Source organism: Silene latifolia, chromosome 9 (genome assembly GCF_048544455.1).
Source record: "Silene latifolia isolate original U9 population chromosome 9, ASM4854445v1, whole genome shotgun sequence".
NCBI classification, from domain to species: Eukaryota; Viridiplantae; Streptophyta; class Magnoliopsida; order Caryophyllales; family Caryophyllaceae; genus Silene; species Silene latifolia.
This window is the reverse complement of record NC_133534.1, coordinates 41,840,796-41,864,830: the sequence shown is the minus strand read 5'-3', so window position 1 is coordinate 41,864,830 and position 24,035 is coordinate 41,840,796. Positions and strand designations below refer to the sequence as shown.

Below are 24,035 nucleotides of genomic sequence, written 5' to 3'. Positions count from 1 at the left end.
ACGAGTACCTGGGTTGTCATGAAGATATATTTCCAGTAACACAAGCACAACATGATCATTGTCTTGGAATAATGTGACAAGCTTTGCTCTTCTGTTCCCGAAAAGTCTTGGCAATTTCGGAAATGAACAAAACATAGCCTCATTGTCATCATCATTAACTTCTCATCATACTTGTCAGCATCGAAATCAGAAACATCTTCATCCCAAGAGAGATCTGACAGTGCTTCATCAAACTCTTTGTTCAAAATCTAAAAGATCATTATCAAAATCGTCATCTAGGATATTAGCATCCTATGGTTTCCTCCACGCTCATCTTTTACTCCAAATCCCTCCATCTAAACTTTAACACAGAAGGATATTAAACATTAAAATGAACACATACATTGTATTCTCTCTTCCTGCATGGATATTACAGTTGTTCTGCTTCTCGATACTTCATTTCATCTGTGTAAGCCTTCATAAGAGCAAGGTAAGTGACGAAATCTAGGTGATAATCTCTAGGCATAACCATCTCTACGCATCTCCTTCAATAATTCCTCCGCCTCAGAATGAAGTCCAGCAGCTGCACATGCATTCATCATAACACTGTAGCTTATCTGCAAAATCAGCGGCACAAGTCATGAATCTGAATGCCACTATATTTTAATTGGCAAGGATAATTATTTTTCACATAGCAAATCATCTGACTGCTTTTTTCAATACCCACCACCCTTAAATCAGAAAGATATAAACCAAGACTTGGCAAATGGCAACATAAAAGGATTCACCTTTCCGGGTTGTATGCCCTCTTGCCGCATTTTTGAAAATAACGCAGACGCTTCCTCAACCTTTCCTGCAAAGGTGTCGAAATGTTTAATGAGATCACATTTCCTATTCAAGATACAAACGTTATAAAGCATACTACACACCAGATTTCCCATATATGCTTATCAGATTAGTATATGCTTTCTCGTCCATAGGAACACCCAAGTTCTGCACCATATCAAAAATCTTAACCACTTCGTCTAACTTCCTCTGTCTTCCATAAACACTGCACCAAGTGACAGACCAGAAATTTGATTAGAATTGGCAACCCCGTTAATCAGAGGAGAAGAGATATAATGCCTAACCTGATCATTGTGCTAAACGTCTGAATTGATGGTGAAACTCCTGCAGAAAGCATACGCTGGAAGATATTGATTGCAAAATGCAATTTGCCTGGGACAGATAAGCATAAAGAATGTTCATGGGTTTCTATTAATACAGGGAGTACAACTCACTGTTCATATCAGAAAAACAGAGTGATGCAAACAAACAAAACAAACCTGCTCCCAACATTGCCTTTATAAATGTATTATATGCAACAGTGTCGAGCATTAAGTTGGAATGGAAACTTCTGTGTACTACATCCTCTGCCTCCTTATGCTTCCCTGAGAATAGAAATGCCACATTACACACAGAAACAGATCAAGAATCCCTCACAGAAAACAGATGACGGGTCGAAGAGGATAGACATAAAAGTATACGCAAGAGACCAGTTAAGAGGCAATAGTTGCAGCACTTTTACCATTTTGGTTTATAGAACTTAAGACTATGAGACACTGCAAATTTCACACCCCCTATACTTACGAACATCAATCCTTTATTTTGTATTCCGTATATCTAAACAAAGTGGCCCCTCTTATACAGATACATATTAGTTATTACTCCTACAATCCCATTTATACTGTCCTCTTTTGACTGATAATGAAGGTTGACTGTATTTGCTCACAATATACAATATTTCCAGCTTTGATTAAAAAAAAAAAAAAAAAAACTAATATGAAAATAATTATTTAGATAAATCGAAGGTGACAAATTTGACATTGTACATTAACATATATTTGAAGAGATTAAATGGTCGAAGTTGATTATCGAAGTCGAAGGGGGATAATATAAATGAGGTAGTACGAAAAACGCAAATCTAGATGATCCAAAGCTTACCTTGATTTGTTAGACCATTCACAAGGACACTAACAACAACACAATTGAAATTAATTCCTCTTTCTAAGTTCTCTTTGTAATGCCGATAAGCCTCTTCTGGTTCCCCGCACTTGACACAGGCTTCAACCATTGCATTGTATAATTCAGCATCACAAACAGCAGAAGCAGCCACGGCTTCAAACAATTTTCTCACAATTTCGAACTTCTGTTGTTTCCCATATAAATTTATCATGGAAGCTATCCCACCCTGAGGTTGTACATGTCTTTTGATTAATAAATCCAAGAGAATTTCCGCTCGAAATGTGTCGCCTGTACAAGTTCAGAGCCAATCTTCATAAAATACCCAACACAGGAAATCCTTTAGGCTCGTAATCAAACTACAATCTTAAATATACGTAAAAATAAAAAGACAGTTTCAAACAGACAAAAAAAAAAAGCACGCTTCACCTTCACGTATAATCTTGCCAACAAGTTGATTTGCGAGGGATAATCCATCATTAGCCCCAAGCAATAAATCTAGCGTGTATCCTGTTTTGACATCATTACCGCTGGCCAAGTAGAGGTAAAGCATAAGCTCCAAAGCATTGGTATCAAGTACATCTGAGGTTGTCAAAGATCCTTTTTCTTTCTCAATCTTCCCGCTTTCCCCATGTGAAATCATGTGAAGTGTGCGAATAAAGTTGCTGTTTTTCAGATATCCACTTGCCCTTATCTCCTCAATAAATATCTTAGTTTCTTTAAGCATGCCCTCCTTGGAGTAAATCTTCATCACTGTCCGGCATAGCTGCTCATCAAACACAATGTTGTCCTTTCTAATCTGAACAATGAAATTTTTAGCCTTCTCAAACAGCTCTTGTTTGTAGTAAAGGTTGAGCATGTCACAGCAAGATCTTGAATCGGGAATTCCCGTGTTATATAAAGACTGAAAAGTCACTTCAGCAGATTCCAGATCTTCCTTCATCACATAACACTTTAACAATACTGTGTAGGCATATCGTGAGAAGCCTATATTTCGAGACCTCATCATCTCCATTGTATTTAAGGCTTTTGTATAAAATCCACCACTAAGATACACTTGTGCCATTGCGTTATACGTCTTTTCGTCACCGAGAAGACCAAGACGTTCAGCCTCTTCAAAGGTCTTCTCTGCATCATCATAGAGCCCAAGCTTCCCATATATTCTTAAAAGTAAACCATATATGACTTCATCGGCTTGTATTTTATACCTTTCCATATCTGAGAAAAGAGACAGAGCCTTTGGGTAATCTCTGTTCTTGTAATACAGAGTTAAAAGCGAAGCACAAGTATAATTACTTGGTATTATATCTAGAGATCTCATTTCTTCGTAAAGCCTTAATGCTTCATCTTGCCTGCCTTCTTTTACATTTGCTGTTAAAAGGAGACTGTATGTGACCTCTTCAGGTATAAATCCGAGTTTTTTCATCCTGCTAAAAGCAACCAAAGCGTCTTCAAGAAGGCCTTGTTTCACAAATGAGCAAATAACTATAGTGAACGTGAAGTGATTCGGTACCACTCTCTTATCAACCATGTCCCTGTATACCTGCACCACATCTTGGTGGAGCGCTTTCTTTTGTAACGATGACAGCATAAAATTATAAACCGCAACAGAAAGTAATACACCCCTCTCTTGCACAGCTAAGTAAAATGCTAGCATAGCCTTATGACGTCCCCATCGAGCATATGTACATAACATGGTACCACACGCAATTTCATCAGGTTCACATCCAGCATCAAGCATCTCTAGAAATGTCTCCTCAGCGAGATTAATCTTTCCAACTTGACCATATGCACGTAGGACAATCGTGTATGCTATTACACTGGGACGGTAACACAACTGCTCCATGTTTTTAAACAACTTTAGTAATTACTCATAATCCTTTTACACAAGGTGCAATAAAATTTCACATATTCTGGTCAAGCTACATATATTGGTAACTGATAAACAATGGCTGCTTCCAACACATGAAATTATCGACCAAATTATCCCTTGAATCAACATTGCATTTTAAGAACATAGTATGATTGTCATCTGCCTCCAGCCTGATAGTTTAATACCCACACTTCATTTCAAGCTACAAGTAATATATTCATGTCCGTAAGCAAAAATAAATCAAATATGTCATGTGCACCATGCCATGTTCTTGACAGCATAATTATCACGTATGCAGGACCCAGGAAGCTAGCAGGGTGATAATGATGAAAAAAAAAATTCACTTTTTTTTTTCCAAAATTAGTCTGCTGCATTCCAAGATTTCCGAACTATATCCTACTCTCGAACTTAAAATTCTGACTCCGCGAGTATACAAATAATTCATACAATTGAGCTAGCAGGGCGATAGTGATGCAAAAATTGTTTCGGACCCCCACCCCTCCCCCCCCTCCCCAAATTAGTCTGCTGCCTTCCTAAATTTCGGAACTTAAAATCCCGACTCCGCCACTACATAGATAATTCATACATACAATTGAGCTACAAGCATAAATGCACCGAATTGAATTCAAGAACAAGCAAAATCAAACACAAAACAGCATAATTCCAATTGAAATAAACAATAAATCAATAAACCTGCAATTTCATCCAAGCAAAGAAATCACGAACTTGGCGCCAACCTTTAACCTCCTTCAAAACAACACACATATCTCGAAAATTCAATTTAGCAACAAACGAACCCATAACCAACCTCATATCATACCTCCCCTCTTTCTCCTGCGACAAGCTTCGGACCGCTTTAATTGCGGCAACAACATGACCACCGTAAATATGACCGTTGCGGTCGTCATGCAAGTACTGAACCATTTGCTCAGGTGAGCGTCGGACCCACTTGGGGGTTTGCGCTTGCGGGCCCTGGTTACGGCGTAATGCACTCAAGTAGCGGGATTTGGATTTGATAATGCGGCGAGCGTTGTCGTCGGAGAGAGGGTTTTTGGCGTGTTTTGAACGGGGTTTGGGTTTGTTGAGGTTGCTGCCGTCGCTCAGTGTCCATGGGTCTGGTGATACACCGCCGCATCGGATTGGTGCGGTGGTCAGAGTGCGGTGGTGGTGATGGTTGTTGTTATGGTGGTGGAGGAGTGATGGTGGTGGAGGAAGGAAGGATGAGTGAAGAAGGGCTACCATTGATTTGTTGATAATTTATGTGTACACCACACTTTTTTACTCATTTTACTAACTTTTACTCCGTATTTCATTTTATACTCATATTATTTTGAAAGGATGTGCGCTATAACGAGATAATTAATCCCCTATATACTAAAAGATTAACACAACTCTAAATGTTCCCGCTTAGTTTTCCGCCTAAGTGATACTCTACAATAAAATTTTCCTTTTATTTAATTGAACTCACTATCTATATTTACTTTTATTACAAATTTACTTCCTAATTAATTATATACCATAAATATTAACAGGTAATTATGGTCATAATCTTCCTATATAGAAAGAGAATAAAATTTCTCTAAAATTTTCTCTCAAAAGTGCTCAAGCTTAAATACGGAAATAAATTACATTTTCATTCATTAAACCAATTTTTCATTAAAAATAATCTTTTCATCATCAAATTTAAAAATATAATCCTTTAACTAAAATAAAACAAAAATTTTATAAAACTATAAACGACTACTATACATAATAAACATAAACTATTACAGTATTACCCCTATTATTAACTTGTGACGAAAAAAGAATTTATTAAAATAATTTGAGATAATTAAAATATTTTCATAAAAAATACACTTCAAGGAATTACTCAATTCTCTTGATTAATTTTAAGAAAATTCATGAGATATAAATCTAAAATCTATAAGTAATACAGTAAAAGTTAAAATTTCTATATATACCGCGCATTTGCGCGGGATCTATACTAGTTTAATTATAACTATATATGTCTAATCATTTGTTTTCATAGAATTAAAATATCTCTTCCAAAGAAAATAAAAGATAAATAAATACATGGATAAATCTGGTAGAAAACAGTTTGTTGATATTTTTTTTTTTGAGTAAAAGATTAATTTCATTAATAATAATACTTAACATTGAATTAGTTTAGTTATTATTTGAAATCATGTCATCATATAAATTACATATACGGATTACGGAATAATGTTTTACTAGGTTAAAAGCCCGTGCGTTGCAACGGGTTAATTAACCTGGTTATAATGAAAAAAATGTTATAAAACATTAATGTTTACATCTATTAATTTGTTTACATATGATTAAAATATCTCTTTTAAAGAAAATAAATGATACGGAAATTTCCCATGGTACCCTCGAACTTTGGCATATTACACATAGTACCCCTCCTTTTAACTTTCTACATATGTTACCCCTGTGTTTACGTTTTTCTTTCTCAGAATGCCCCTAGCCAAACTTCCGTCATCACTCCGTTACTTCTTTGACTAATGACTTTTTTTTGGTTATTTAATACACTAATAATACATAAATCCTTATTTTATACAATATACTAACTTTAATATCTAAATTCCCAAACCACCAATTATCATCATCTTATTCAAAATCACCCCAAAAAGCTTCCACTTTCACCCACCGCCATATCAACCACCACCATCATCTTCGATCACCACTGGCCACACCAACAACAACCACCACCAACCGCTAACAATGACAACACCAACAACCACAACCACTAAAAAAAATCAGATCTGAAAAAAAATTCACCAAAAAAAAGTAGAAAGGCGGCATCACCAGACGCCCTTTCTCCACCAGCCCACCGTCAACCACCTTCCCCCCTCCAACCACCAACAATTGTCAAATCTTTTTTTTTTAATAAAGGAATGTCGGTCGCAGTCGGTGATGAGGTGCGTAAGTGGTGGCGATATTCAGAGGGTTGTGGGGCAGGTGGAAGAAGAAAGGATAAGAGGAAGAAGAAATGCGAAAAGGGTGTGCATTGGTGAAGGTTGTGCGGTGGTGCGGTGGATGTCGATTTTGGTGGTGACGGCATGGTAGTCACGGTGTGGAAGGAGTGTGGAAGGAGAGCGGAATGAGAGAGGAGGGAAAGAGGAGAGAGGCGGCAGTGGTCATAGTGGACTGGTTTGCCGACATCGGCAAGGTGGTGGCTGTGTGGGACGTCGGCGAGGTGGTCGTCGAAGGCATGACAAGTGGCGGCAGTTATGAAGAAGATGATGATAAGGGTGGTTTGGGGATTTAGATATTAAAGTTAGTTTATTGTATAAAATAAGGAGTTATGTATTATTAGTGTATTAAATAACAAAAAAAGGAGTCATTAGTTAGAGGAGTAACGGAGTGATGACAGAAGTTTGACTAGTGGCATTCTGGGAAAGAAAAATGTAAATACAGGGGTACCATATGTAGAAATTTAAAAGGACGGGTAACATGTGTAATCTGCTAAAGTTCGAGGGTACCATGAGAAATTTCCGTTTATTATTATATTATATTATATTCAAGTGATGTTTCTAATTTTTATATAAAAACTTATACATTTGATTTGGTAAAAAAAAATATCGTTAAAAAAATTATGAAAATAATATAGTTTGATTTGTGTTAACAAATGCTATCCTTAGAGTATAAGTTTCATATAACTTGTTAATATAAAAGATTGTGTATTTCTTAGTATGTTATATGTCCCACATTGAAACATAATATATTGTGATGAATATACTACGTACAAATAATAAAATTGTCTCACATCAAAAGATTAGCATAAGGTGGGGTGATCCTATGATTATATGAACTTAGATTATATATAATGTATAAATATGTGCAAATGATAAGAAATCTATACTCTAATGGTAATATTTTTTTTTACCACGAATCTAATTATATAATTTTCATAATTTTTTTTTAAAGATACTTTTTGATCAAATGAAATGTAAAAGCTTTTATATAAAAATTATAAACTATCACTTGAGTATAATATAGGAAATATGTGTTATAATAATTAAAACATTCTCCACATTATTTTTAATATCATATTATGGAGATAATGATATAAACCCTTAAGAACTCTCTAAGATAATATTAGAGACTCAAAAGTTTTTTTGGATTGATATCTAAGTTCAAAGGATGCTTTTTATTTATAATCATAGGTTCACCCCCACCTTTAATTGCGATAGGGGACAATTATATTATTTATACGTTCAATGTGGGACATATAACATAGTAATGAGTGTCTGGTTGGCTAGTTTGAAATGGAATGAAATGGATTGAATCTATTCAAGTGTTTGGTTGGGTGATTTTGGAGGAGTTAGATACTCAATAGATTATAACTCCATCTCAACCCCTTGGAAACTCACACCCACCTTCTCCCCTTCAATAAACTTCATTCTTTCCCCTTACTTATTTAGATTGAACAAAACAACTTTGAGATGGAATGGAGTTAGAATCTCATACATCTATGATATCATACTTCGTTCCATTCCATTCCTTCATTTTGAACCAAACGACCCCTAAGAAGTATATCATCTTTATTATATGCAAATAATATGAAATCTATACTACAATAATAACAATTTTTTTACCATGAATCTAAATATATTATTTTCATAATTTTTTTAACCATATCATAGGATTACCCCATCTTATGGTAATTTTCCGATGCGGGACAATTTAACTATTTATACATTATATAATAGCAACACCTAAATTATAAACGTGGGACAAATAACATACTAAGAAGTAAGAAGTACACAATTTTTTTTCGCACCTAGTTCGACATCCAACCCGATTAATACTATACTATGTTCATACGTTTTTTTTTTCTTTTTTTTTTTATCATAATTAAAATATGTGCAAACGATAAAAAATCTATGCTCTAATGATAACATTTTTTTTATCACGAATCTGATTATAAAATTTTCAGAATTTTTTTAACGATACTTTTGCAAATGAAATGTAAAAGTTTTTATATACAAATTATAAACATCACTGAATATAATATAGAAAATATATATTTTAATAATTAAAACATCCTCCACATTATTTTTTATATCATATTATAGAGATAATGATACAAACTCTTAACTCTTAAGAACTCTCTAAGACAATACTTGAGAAACTCAAAAGATTTTGGGTTGATATCTGAGTTCCAAGGATGTCTTCTATTTATAATCATAGGATAAGCTCACCTTATGTTAATCGTTCAATGTGGGAGAATTCTAATATTTATACGTTCAATGTAAAACATATAACATATTAAGAAGTACATCATCTTAAATGTGTGCAAATTATATGAAATTTATACTCTAATGATAGCATTTCTTACCACGAATCTAATTATATTATTTTCATAATTTTTTTACCAACATTATTTTGCCAAATGAAATGTAAAAGTTTTTATATAAAAATTATAAACAGCGCTTGACTATAAAATAGGAAATATATATTATTATAGTAATTAAAAGATTTACCACTTTATTTTCTACATCAAAAATATTATTTATAAACTTTCCTAAATTAATTTGTGATGATGTGGACAACCTAGAATTGCTCGAAAAAACTCTCTTATATATATATATATATATATATATATATATATATATATATATATATATATATATATATATATATATATATATATAGGAAGGATCAACTAAGGTCCATTATATATTTGAGTCCATAAGGTCTTTTGTGAGCCATTGGATGGAGGGAGATGGAGGGATGAGATGAACCCACCAAAAGTCATTATACAAGCAAATTAACACACTTTACTAATCCACCCTAATTAACCACTAATTTACTATATATTTGTTTTCTACCCACCTATTTCTCTCTCATCTCACACATTTCACTCTTCTCTTCTCTCAAAAAAAAAAACCCAAAAAATCCAAATAAATAAAAAACCCAAAAAATCCAAATAAATAAAAAAAACCCAAAAAATCCAAATAAATAAAAAAACCCAAAAAATCCAAAGAAATCAAAAAACCAAATAAATCATTCATTTCTCTCTTCCTCATTCACCACCACCCACCACTATCCCAACCGACACCACCCACCGCCCACATCCACCGCCACCTCCACCACCGCCGTAATTATATAAACTCGTTTTTTTTTTTTTTTTTTTTCGTATTTTGCGTCTCGGTTTATTTCGTCACTTTTTTTTTTTTTTTTTTTTTTTTTTTTTTTTCGTGTTTTAAATCTCGTTTTTTTTTTTTGTGAGATACTTTTTTTCATCTAAGACAATAATGGACTAAAGTTATACAAAAATGAACCAAAGTTATACAAAAATAGACCAAAGTTATACAAGAAAAGACTAAAGTTATACAAAAATTGGACTAAAGCTATACAAAAAATTGGACTAAAGTTATACAAAAAATGAACCAAAGTTATACAAAAATGAACCAAAGTTATACAAAAAAGCACCAGAGTTATACAAAAAAGCACCAGAGTTATACAAAAATGCACCAGAGTTATACAAAAATGCACCAAAGTTATACAAAAATGAACCAAAGTTATACAAAAATGAACCAAAGTTATACAAAAATAGACCAAAGTTATACAAAAAAAGACTAAAGTTATACAAAAAAATGCACCAAAGTTATACAAAAAATGGACTAAAGTTATACAAAAATGAACCAAAGTTATACAAAAATGAACCAGAGTTATACAAAAATGAACCAAAGTTATACAAAAATGGACTAAAGTTATACAAAAATGGACTAACTTTTGTATAACTCTGGTGCATTTTTGTATAACTCTGGTTCATTTTTGTATAACTTTGGTTCATTTTTGTATAACTTTGGTTCATTTTTGTATAACTTTAGTCCAATTTTTTGTATAACTTTAGTCCATTGTTGTATGACTTTAGTCCAATTTTTGTATAACTTTGGTGCATTTTTGTATAACTCTGGTCGTTTTTTGAATAACTTTGGTTCATTTTTGTATAACTTTGGTTCATTTTTGTATAACTTTAGTCCAATTTATGTATAACTCTGGTCGTTTTTTGAATAACTTTGGTTCATTTTTGTATAACTCTGTTTCATTGTTGTATAACTCTGTTTCATTTTTGTATAACTTTAGTCCAATTTTTTGTATAACTTTAGTCCAATTTTTTGTATAACTTTAGTCCAAAATTGTATAACTTTAGTCATATAATGTATAACTCTATGCATATGATGTATAACTCTAGGCATATAATGTATAACTCTAGGCATTTAATGTATAACTCTAGTCACAGTATTTATAATTCTAGTCAAAAGATGTAAAACTCTAGTCACAATCTGTATAACTCTAGACATACAATGTATAACTCTAGGCATTTGATGTATAACTCTAGCCAAAAAAAAAAAATAACAACAAAAAAACAAAAAAAATAATATGAAAAATCTAAAACAAATCTAAAAATCTAAGGTCCATTATATATTTGAGTCCATATTTTTGTATAACTTTAGTCCATAGTTGTATAACTTTAGTCCATTTTTGTATAACTCTAGTCCTTCATATGTATAACTTTAGTCCATATTTGTAAAACTTTAGTCCAAAATTGTATAATTTTAGTCATATAATGTATAACTCTATGCATATGATGTATAACTCTAGGCATTTAATGTATAACTCTAGTCACAGTATTTATAATTCTAGTCAAAAGATGTAAAACTCTAGTCACAATCTGTATAACTCTAGACATACAATGTATAACTCTAGGCCTTTGATGTATAACTCTAGTCAAAAAAAAAAATAACAACAAAAAAACAAAAAAAATAAAATGAAAAATCTAAAACAAATCTAAAAATTAGATCTAAATAAATAACAACATAATAAGTAAATAACAAAAAAAAAAAAAAAAAAAAAAAAAAAAAAAACAACAATTAATAATTAAACAAAACTACATGGGAGACGATTAAACTAAATCCGAAGACACACAAGACCATTTTTGAAAAAAGAAAAAAATAGAAGGGAGTATTAAATTAAAACAAATAACAATAACAACCAAATAACAATAACAACCACATAACACAAATCATAAAATCAAACAAATAAAAAAACTTGAATAACAATAATAAAAACCAAATAACAATAATAACAATAACAAAACAAAAAACCAAATAGCAATCACAAAAAAACCAAATCTAAAATCCAAAAAAAAACCAAATAACAACACCAAATTTAAATATGTGTGTATAACTCTAATGCACGCAGTGTATAACTTTAATAGACAAGATGTATAACTTTAGTCCAAAAAATCAAATAACAATAACCAACAAAAATTAAAAACCAAATAACAATAACAAAAAAGTATAACTTTAATGTTTTAAGTGTATAACTTTAGTCATAAATAGTATAACTTTAATGTTTTAAGTGTATAACCAACAAAAAATTAATAGCCAACAAAAATTAAAAACCAAATAACAATAACAAAATAAAGTAAATATGACAAAAACACAAAAAAACCAATAGATCTAAAAAAACAAAGAACAAAAAACAAAAAATAAAGAACGAAAAACAAAGAACAAAAGAGAAAAAAAACGGAGGTCGTGGGTGATATTTTGCACACAAAATCTTTAGGAACATCACATGTGCTAGCATTTGATATTTTCCGTATCAATATGTTCTTTAGGAACATCACATGTGCTAGCATTTGATATTTTGCACACAAAATCCCAAAAGAAAGACCCAACTTCAATCTTCCTGTGCTAGCATTTAGACAAATATCAACTGGAAACATCAAAATCAAATAAAAAAATCAAATAACAAAATCAAAACAGGCTAATAATTGTAGATCTGAGGAAAAAAAAATATATGAGTGGAGAGGAAGGAGGTCGTGGGTGTTTTGGCTCGGGGTGAAGATTGGCTGGGGTGGTTTCGGTGTGGGCAGGCGCAAGAACCGAGGTGGGGAACGGTGGTGGGGTGATTTCGGTGTGGTGAGGAGGTGGCGATGGTGGTCGGAGGCGGCAGGAGAAATGGCGTGATGCGCGTGGTGGTTGTGGGGTGGTTCGTGGTGGGCCGCGGTGGTTTTTATTCTTTATTGTTGCTTTTTTTCCAGATTCAAGAAGAAGAAGAAGGAGTTTTTTTATTGGGTTTTTATTGTTTGTTGATGAACAAAAGAGTATTTGTTTGGGTTTTGTTTTTATTTTTTGGGTTTTTTTTGTTGGGAGAGAATGAATCAGGAGAGAGGGGTGAATGATTGAAGATGAGTGGGTGAGTGAGTTGGGAGAATTAGAAGGAGGATGGAGTTATACAAATTAGGAAGGAGTTGTACATGGATTAGGAAGGGAGATTAGGGAGGGAGATTTATGGCCATCCATTGAGATGTAATCTCATCCCTTCATCCCTTCCATCCAAAGGCCCTTATAAGGACTTAGGGACTCATAAGATGTAGTGGCCTTATAAGAACCCTTCTCTATATATATATATATATATATATATATATATATATATATATATATATAGAGAGAGAGAGAGAGAGAGAGAGAGAGAGAGAGAGAGAGAAATTGAATCATGTGAGGCACCCTCCTTATGGTGAGGCGGCTGAACCATTTACTCACCATTGGATCTAATTATTACAAATGCACCAGATGTTGACACGTGTCCCCATATATACTCCCAACTAACGCACTTCCTCACCATTTACTCACCATTTACGATTTCACTTCCTCACCATTTACTCACCATTTATTTCTCTCTCTTTCTTCACAACTACTTTTCCGCCATTATCACCATTACAAGCTCATCTATTCCGCCATTATCACCATTACTCCGTCTTCGCCATTCACTCCGTCTTCGCCATTCGCCATTCACTCCGTCTTCGCCATTCGCTATTCGCTGAACTCCGTCTTCCGCCATTGAAGTCGATTTCTCCTTTTCTTCGTATGTTCCTTTCCGCCATTGAAGTCGATTACTCAGTTTTCTCTTATTTTTATATTTTCCTTCGACTTTGTTTGATTTTTATGCATTTTCGTTTCTGCTCGATTATGTTCGCAATTTGATTGAAACTTTCTCTTATTTTTGTATTTTCCGTTTCTTTACTAAATTATTGTTGTTATTATGCAGGTTTTGATCGCTTTGTGAGCATAATCGAAGACAGTAGGAACGCATAAAATCAATTGCAGTCGATTTCTTCGCTTTTTCGTATGTTCCTTTCTATTTCAAACTTGTGAAACCAATAGCTTATTTTGTGAATCTAGGAGGTAAATTTGTGAAACCAGTAGCTTATTGTTATATTATCTTCAAACTTCGACTTAATGTTTGTCATCTGTTTGTTAAGATTTCGTTTACCTGCTTTTGTGAAATCTAGAACTTATTTTGTGAATCTAGAAGGTAAATTTGTGAAACCAGTAGCTTATTGTTATATTATCTTCAAACTTGGACTTAATGTTTGTCATCTGTTTGTTAAGATTTCGTTTACCTGCTTTTGTGAAACCTAGAACTTATTTTGTGAATCTAGGAGGTAAATTTGTGAAACCAGTAGCTTATTGTTATATTATCTTCAAACTAGTAAATTTGGCTGCGTGTTGCATTTTATGCTGTTGTTGTTTCTCTGCGTGTTGCATTTTCTGCTGCTGTTGTTCTCATTGAATAAGGTCTGAGATTATTCAAAGGTTTGCATAAATTACACTAGCTACTGTTTGTCTTCTGCTGTTGTTGCTTGAGTGTTAATTGAATAAGGTCTGCGATTACAAAGAAGCAGAGAAACAAATTAAGAAGAAAAGAGCAAAATAGATGATTTTAACCACTTATAATGACCAAGTTTCACAAAACAAGCTCTTAGATTCACTGAATAAGGTCTGAGATTCACAAAACAGGGTCTGTAAATTCACCAAATAAAGAAATGAGCAAAACAGATGATTTTAACCACTTATAATAACCAAGTTTCACAAAATAAGGTCTGAGATTCACTGAACAAGGTCTGAGATTCACCAAACAAGGCATGAGAATCTAAACCTTTTTATTTTCCCGGTTTTTGTGCTTCCTAGATCTAATTTTGTGAGGAATTTGTGCTTCCTAGGTCTGAGAATCTCCTTCACCTTTGTTTATTTTCCCAGCTTGTTAGTCCAACTACCTAGGAATTTGTGTTTTGTATTTTCACATTTGTTTTGTTTAACTAATATTTGTATTTCACTTGTTTCATAGACAAGTATGACACCTTGGTGCAGTGGTTGTGTTGTTAATCTTCTTGACGAAGATCAAAAGTCATTTCGCGCACTTTATGTTATTGAAAAACAAACAACTATGGATTTCTCTTTTTCGCCGTTAAAGGAAGTTATAGTTCCTGGCCGTCACTATCAAGCATGTCATTCTGTTTTTAATAATCAAGATCTTATGCAAAAAATCTTCTCTAAAATTAATCATTACGAAGATAAAGCAAATATGGCGCTCGTTTATCGAAATTGGGCTCAACTATTTCTGATACACAAAAGTGCACCTGGGGTCACCTTGGCATATTGGCTTTCTGTAGACATAAATGATATGAATGGTGTTCGGACTATTCGTAGGGGTCCTAGAATAGTCTTTCAAACACGCAAATGTTTCATGACGGAGGATATGATTGCCAAATTCATACTGCATTATCAGCAAGCAAAAATTCCATCTCAGAGTACTCATCTCAATGCTCTTGATGATGCTGCACGCAGTGCAGTTAATGAGTCATTGCATATTTTAAAAGCTACGCCGAGTGAAGAACGAGATATAGCTATTGGCATTGCTGCTGACTTACTAGTCACTCGTAGAGATATATCTTTTCTTGACTTACCTCTGATGATGATGTATATATAGCCTAGAGTTGTCCCTTGTTTGTAATGTACTATCTGTGTAACTAGGGCTTTGCACTTTAAGGTTTTAACTTTGCCCTTTTGTTATTTTGTATAATTTCGTAGTAGTGTCAACCTTCTGTATAATTATGTACGTCTTAGTTTAACATTTTGGATAACATAAATTATCATGTAATGTTGTACTTTGTTTTAAATATTTGCATGGATCACTTTTCTATGTATAATGCAATGTTCTTTACTTTTGACTTTCTATTTAATTTTGTATTTGTTTTCTTACATATTCTTCCATGCACTTTGATACCGTCGTTTTGTATCAAAATTAAATTTATAATTCAAACTAAAACTATAGATAGTGATAGTAAGGGTCGAACCACAAGGAGGTAGGGAGTTATAGTTGTCTTAATTTTAGTCTAGGAAATTTGGGGGGGTTTGATTGGTTGATTGTAAACTAATTACTGAAAATTAAATGAAGTTTAAAATAGACAATAAAAAGTAGCTAGGAATTTCGGTTCACCATAGCTTAAGGGTCAGTCTAGTAAAGTCAAGGTCTGTCCAATACCGTCTCAGGATGTCAAATAGGTCGTCTAAGTCCCTATCCAAATTAAGCCTCTCGGTCTCTTTTCCACCCTAGAAAGAAACTAAATTACTTTCGCTCTATAGTCTTTCCAAATACTTTGTAAGAAATCTAACTCCGCTAATTTCTCAATCTAGCAAAGGGGTAAAATCTCACAACGATAAATAAATAAGACGGGTTCAACCTAGACTTAATAAAATCAACTCATGACGCCATGGATTCCCTAATTCCTAGCATAGGGTATTTAGCTACTCATGACTGTGACAAAAACAATAATAAGATTGACGAATAACGCTAACGAATTCATACTTGAAATAATTAAACAAACAAATAACATAAAACGATAATTAAGGCTTCGGGAAACTAACTAGCAATTTCTATACTACGAACGAAATAGAGTAAACTGAAATAAGGAACTAAAGTTACCAGTAGGAAGCAGGAAGGAATCTGAAAATACGAACGAAAATTGTATTGAATGATTATTGAATGATTATGCCCTAAAACAAACTTGATAAAGAACCCTAAAATTTGATGATAGAAGACTGATTAAAAACTGGATGATAAAACTGAAAACTAAAGCTACGTTATATAGGAATATCACGCAACTCTTATTCCTAAACCTAATATACAATGGGCTTAAGCTAAATCTCGTCTTTAAATTCTCGTCAGACTCGTGGAGTGGTCGATCGACCAAGAGCGCTATACAGAATTGCATTCTGACGGATTCTGCAGCGCGCGCCAATCTTAAAACAGCTGCTATTTCTTCGTTACTTGGTCAAATCAGGCGTTCTACGCGGCGTTGGAAAGCTAAGAGGATAAGCTTTCACCTCCAATTAGAATCACTCGATTATCTGCTCTAGAACTCTAGATATAGCCATCTGAAGTAGCCTGCAATGTCGAGAAGCATTCTGACGGTCTATAGACCATGTAGGTCAGTCTATAGACCACTGTAGCTGGCAATCCGCTTCTAAAACTCACGCAAATACACCTTTCAGGCCTTGAAATGCATTCTAAACTTCAAGTCCGAGTCAAGTATTCATGTCCTTCCTAAGCTTAGCTTTCGGGGTCAAGATTTGGTTCATTTTTTGCTCATTTCCGCAATAATCTGCAATATTACATAAAAATACGAGAGTAGACAGAAATAGGGGAAATAGTAGAATAAACTACATATAATAGACATAAAATGCGTGGAAATAAAGATGTAAAATATCATATTATAGACACGCATCAAACTTCCCCAAACCAAACCTTTGCTTGTCCCCAAGCAAACTAAATGCAAAACTAAATCTAGATAGAAAGGAGCGAAACATGGACAAACTGAAAATCGTCTACTTTAAACCAATTTAATGCATATGAATCAACTACTAATAGCTCAATGTCACGCAAACGAATTTATGCATATTTCGAAAAGATGTTGAACGTTTGACCTTGCAAGACTTTCAAGATTGGACTCTCCCGGGTCACTCTTCTCTCAACAAAGCAAATGGTAAGCAATTTATATGTAAGAGAGAAAGAGACAAAAGTCGCTCACCTAGACTCAACCAACATGATCATGCATGCAATATAGTATGATAAGTAATTCTAGCTACCGTGCACATACATTCCAACCATTCAGGGTCCATCACATGCCGAATACTTGCAAAGATTTGGATAAGTGAGGCTATGGGTAAGAAGAGGCAAAACAATATGGGAATGAGAGGGAAATAGCCAAGCTAGCATCCTAACAAATCGAATAAATACATCCACTTCTAACTCAATGAAATAAGCTCAGATGCCTTAATGAAATAGGCAAACACTTCACTAATCCAAATAACACTCCTCATAAAATATAAAGCAAACATAGGAGTAAACTTTTTTCTTTTTTTTTTCTCTGCCGTTTCTTTTTCTTTTGTTTTCTTTTTTTTTTTCGCTTTTTTTTTTCGGCAGTCACTATTTTTCAATTTTTTCATTTTTCTTTTTCTTTTCTCCTTCATTCATTACCAACTTCATAAAGTGCAAATCGAGCCAAAATTGATACAATACAACGAATACCACTAAAACTACTAAACTAGCTCAGCAAAAGGGTAGGCTTAGTTTATGGATTGTAGCTAAAGGGTCAACTGGCAATTTTTGGCTAATGTGAAGCTAATGGGTAAAATGAATAAAAGGGATTTCCGCAAGCATTCTCCAAACATGCAATACCAACCACTAACCCGAATGTATGGAGCAAAAAGAAATTAAATGTCATACTTGTGCAAATTAATGTTACACGATATGCAGGGAGTAACTACTCACAATCCTAAATGAAACTGGTCATGAATGACACCAGTTTATAAAGCTCTAATTCCTTAGAAAGTTTTGTAGTTTGCCAAAATTTCAAGTCAAGTCTAATTGTTCAACAAATTTTGAAACGAAATTCGAGATATTGCAAAAACTTTTGCTAAAAGATGTGATAAAATGCAGGGTTTAAGCAAATGACAACTATCAGTAATGAATACTCCAATCTGACTCAACCTAATATGCAAAATTAAACGTGATATTTTTGAATTTTTTTGAAATTTTTTCAAACTTTTTTTTGAATTTTCTGTATATATAGGAAATAAATAACAATGCAAACTGAAATGCAATAAACGTGAAACAAAAATGCAATAAAACATGTGAATGCAATGCAACACATGAGGCGGGAAAACAAGAGGTCCTCTCGGTCCACTCTCAACAAGTAGCGTCTTTCGATCTCGCTACGGGTCCCTAATATCACTAGTACTGACTCTCGTCCTGAAAAGTGACTAATAATCTAAACTTTACCTATCTTTCGATCTTAGCACAGTTTAGTCATTTTAATTGGTAGTCTAACAACTTTCCCTATATTTCGATCTAATGGGTCGGTCAATTACTAAGCATTTAACTAGTCGCGTGCACTCGATTCGTCAAATATAGAATTTAAAGCAATTAAAACGAAGCAAAACTTCACGTGGCCAGTCGATCGACTAGGGTGTGCGGTCGATCGACCGTGGCGCGACTCAGGTCAACCTATTCTACTGCCGCCTAATCTACAGTTCCCCTACATCCTAGCACGAGGTATTTAGCTACTCATACTGGGAATTATAACAACAATAAAATTGACTAATAAAACTACATAATTCATGATTAAAACGGCTAAATAAACGATTAACATAAGATGATAATTCGGCTTTGGGAAACTGATCTAGCAATTCTAAATCTATGGATGAAAGCAAAATAATTGAATAAAATCAGGAGAGTACCGTGTGGGATTGCGAAGGAAAAGAACAAAGCCGAACGCGAAAGTGAATTGTATTGAATACGAAAACAATATTCAAAACCCTAATTATTTGATATTCTAATACCTTAATAAAACAGAAGAAAAACTCGATAAAAAGAAACTGCCTTATGCTGAAACTAAAGCTACGTTATATAGGAATACAACGTAGTTCTTAATTCCTAAAACCTAATACAATGGGCTTCAAACTTCTCGATCTTTTAATTCACGTCTGAAAGAGCGTCTTGGTCGATCGACCATGCAAGGCAATCGATCGACTGCTCTTCGCTGAACAGTAGCTACTGGACTCGTGGGTTGGTCGATCGACTGAGTGCATGTAACACCCCGGTTTATGAAGGAGCCTTTAGCAAGACATTCCCTAATAAACCGGACTGTTACCATCCCGGTTTCCCGAGGTAGTGAATAACAAATTAAACTCCAAGGCAAAATTATATAATTACTTTAACTTAATTATTACAAAACCTCTTTTACGTCAAATTACAAAGAACTAACATAAATAAAAGTGAAAGTCTTCTAGATGATGATCTAGCTACTAAGTCTTCTGATTCAGTGTCTCGCGCCCACCAAGCTCCCGTTCTATCTCTTAAACCTGTCAAGTCTGCTCGCCAATATTTGGGTCATCACACGTGTTCACGAATACAAAGGGTCAACCACGAGGTTGAGTAGGGAAAATAATGAAACAACAAAAATATGATATGCATGCTCCTCCGTCACCTCCATCTCCATCTCAACTCATATCTCATATCTCATTTCTCATAACTCATAACCCGAACGCCCACCATACCGATCCCCTAGACTATAGATATCGACCGTAGCCGATCTCGCATTTCCGAACTGAGGACACCAGGGCAAGTCCTGCAGAACCCGCCTGGGCCTTATCACAACATCGTCATCACCACACCACACCACCACAACATCCTCCATCTCCAATGCATATGAATGCTCAAAAGAAATTAATGCAACACAATATATATAAATCACCGAATCGATAAATCATAAAATCATGCTGGTTACCCGATGTTGTGATATCATACTCAATACAATCAATTCGATCAAACACCTTCCCGTATATGAATCATAACGTAAATCAACAACCATGAATCAAGTCAACACAATTCAACAACAACGATAATAGGTCAAGTGTATTTCCCTACCTCAAAGTGCCAAAGAAAATCCAATTAAGCGATTCAAGCGATCCGAAAAAATAAAGCAACGAATCTGATTATCGATCCTTCACGAATCCGTCACCTAAAACAATTATAATATTTATAATTACTAACTACTAAATATAGAAATCTCCCAAAATAGAAGCTTTCCCGAAATACAAACCCGACACCAAACTTATGCCCAACTGATAACTAAAATAACCCGATTAGTATTTGCCCCAACTTCCCAAAATAGAAAGTTACTAAAGTAGAATTTCTTAGAATGGAAACTTTCCCGATATAGTAGCTTTTTCATTTTAACAAACCCGACTCAAACCTGACTTGAATTACTTAACTGGCTCGGGAATTAAATTGAATAACTACTATGATAAATAAAAGATTACACGAATTATGCGATTAAGAAAACCGAATCAATCATTAATAAAAGTAATCTAGTGACGACAATTAATTTGTTCACTAATAATAATATTAACCCTTTATTTTATAAATGACAAAACCCGACTTATGCACTAATATTAAACACGTTTACCAACTATCACAATGGTTATCGTCCCGACTCAAATTACGAACTTGAAACAATGGTTTGTAACCCATTTCAACTCGGCCCCAACTACCCTTACCCATGACCGGATGCAGCCACCAGCAGTGGCCGCCGCCACTGCCACCGTGGTCCCCCAACTGCCCTGGACCCCACTGGCCCTCACCACCGTGGTCGACTCAGGCAGGTGAGTCTGACCACGGTCACCAACACCACCGGACGCAGACAACAACCCCACAAAACCCCCTTGACTCCTTCTGATTTTACCATCAACCACGGCCCAGACACGACTCCCCATGTGACCCACCACCACCGTGGCCTTGCTAGACACACGGAGGTTCTTACTACCCTGGCACCACCTTGTCGACCTCCCCTACCCCACAAAACCCCCTTGACTCCTTCTGATTTTACCATCAACCACGGCCCAGACACGACTCCCCATGTGACCCACCACCACCGTGGCCTTGCCAGACACACGGAGGTTCTTACTACCCTGGAACCACCTTGTCGACCTCCCCCTAGTCGACGTTGGTACCATCCAAACCTAACCATCTAAAACCCGTCTGAAAACCATATAAAAACCCGTTTAACTACCCTGTCGACAACACCTCCTGCCGCCATTTCCACCGCCTATAACCCACCTAACCACCACCAATAGGGGCGACTCCAACCACCCATTACCATTACCCCGACACCAACCACCCTTATCCCCTCCCTAAGACACGAAACAACAACCAAACAACTCGACAGAAATGCGAAACCAGAGGAAAGGGTTGAACTCTTACCTTTTCCGCCACTACAACAGCCACCAGGGCCACCCACGGTCGTCGACAAACACCCTAAAGCCTTCCTTGCTGCGCCGTCAACACCCATGCTCTCTCTCTCTCTCTCTCGTTTTGCGTGAAGGTTGAGGTTTCACCGATGATGATGTGGGAGGGGGGGGGAGGGAGTGTGCAAAAAGGGAGGCGGGTTGAGGGAGGGTACTATTAGGGTTTAGGGTTAATTAGGGTTAGGGTACTATTTAGGGTTTAGGGTTAATTGGGCTGGACATGTTAATTGGGCTGAACCTGATATTGGGCCAACTCAAATGGGTCAGCTCACATTTCGAATTCCATATAAACCCGTCTCAATTAACTTACGATAGCTTAACGTAATTATCGACTCAACAATTAACCCGATATAATTAGTAATATAAAATGTATAATAATTAATATATATGAATATCCGTTTAATTGATTATATAAAATACGGGGTATTACAGTCTTCCCCCCTTAAAATGAACTTCGTCCCGAAGTTCGCTCCCGTACTCAAACCTCAGAAGGGTATTGTATATCGTACATACGGACGTCACACATTTCCTATACCGTTAACACACACTTTTGACACATCAGTTAAACATAACAGACACGGAATGTTACATTCTGCCCTCCTAAAAATAAACTTCGTCCCGAAGTTTTAGCTCGTCTTTACTTAACCCAACTAACTACAACTACTAACTACCTGAGAACACTAATGTATAACAACTAAATATTCACCTGAGAACACCGTCATCTTCCATCTAAATTCCGATCTCAAACTCAAGTAACTCGATAACCATGGTCTCACTGGACCGTAAACGTAACACGGCACAAAGGCCCCACAACTCATAACTCAATACCAGTAGTTTAACTATACTCTTCTTTTACACCTCAACCAACTAACAGAAGTATGAATAAAACATATAGAACTCATTTGCATAGGTACCCCACAACGAAACATCTACTTGATCAAAACTACCATCTACAAACAAGTGCAATATAAACATTAAGATTTTACAATCCTACCCGACTAGAAACATGGTTACGTCCTCGTAACCTCTTTTCAATTTTCATATACCTATGTAACAAAATCATTATCAACCACATGTGACAGGAAAGAATACATGATAAGAGATTGCGCATCAACATTAAGGTCGAAACAAGGTTGTATTAAGGAATTAACGATTGTCAACAAGTAACATTTATTACTAGCTCATGCTTAACTTAAAAACACAACATCAAACTAAAAGAACAACAAGAAAGGAACCAAGGTTTACACGGTTTCACAACTAAACAAATTTGATGATCAATTATAGACTATGAACGAGCGAGAGCAAAATCAACAAAACAATTTAAGAACTTCTCACATTTGTAAACATATCACAGAAATAGATCTACCACTACTATCTATCACAATCACAGGATCTTATTGACATGTCCATACAACCATTTACTCACTCACTGGTTTAGGTCACGAATTAGGTCGATGAATTTAAGCAATTAACAACATACTCATAATTCATATTTTAAATTATAAAAATTGTTTGCACGATATCAATTAAAAACATGTTTCCCAATAAAAGTAACTACATATGATCTATGACAACGACAACATTACTTCCATATCACACCTATGTTTCACATTTTAGCAACCATATCATTCAATTGTGTCCAGCCACTTAGTATACTCATTTTCAGCAAAACAAAAGATATCGTATAAATAGCTTAAACATATACATTTGCCATCATATACTTGTAGAACACTAGCTATGATTAAAGATTAGCAACTTGAACAACTTCTCTGATTTGCACGATTTGAATAATTAGGCAACCCGTAGGCTCAATTAAATGTAACTATAACGACTATCATTTAAACCAATGCATATCATGTGAATCATCAAAGGGTTATCCTATTATAATGGTCAACATAGTTATCATAAAATCTTTATTATAATATAATTCATAGTAACGACTCGAGAATATAGATATGTCAAATGTCGTGCTACAATTGTAAGAATCACTTTAG

At 34.7% G+C, this 24,035-nt stretch overlaps 1 protein-coding gene across 1 annotated transcript; it reads right to left on the bottom strand.

Annotated features, from left to right (window-relative positions):
* Positions 1–382: 382 nt before the first annotated feature.
* LOC141599642 (uncharacterized) lies at positions 383–5,151 on the bottom strand. Its single transcript, XM_074419718.1, is given in 9 exon segments — positions 383–499; positions 501–596; positions 768–832; positions 909–1,030; positions 1,110–1,197; positions 1,305–1,409; positions 1,963–2,271; positions 2,410–3,817; positions 4,547–5,151. Coding segments are annotated over 9 exon segments (2,832 nt in total). The 5' UTR covers positions 5,096–5,151; the 3' UTR covers positions 383–409.
* Positions 5,152–24,035: the final 18,884 nt, after the last annotated feature.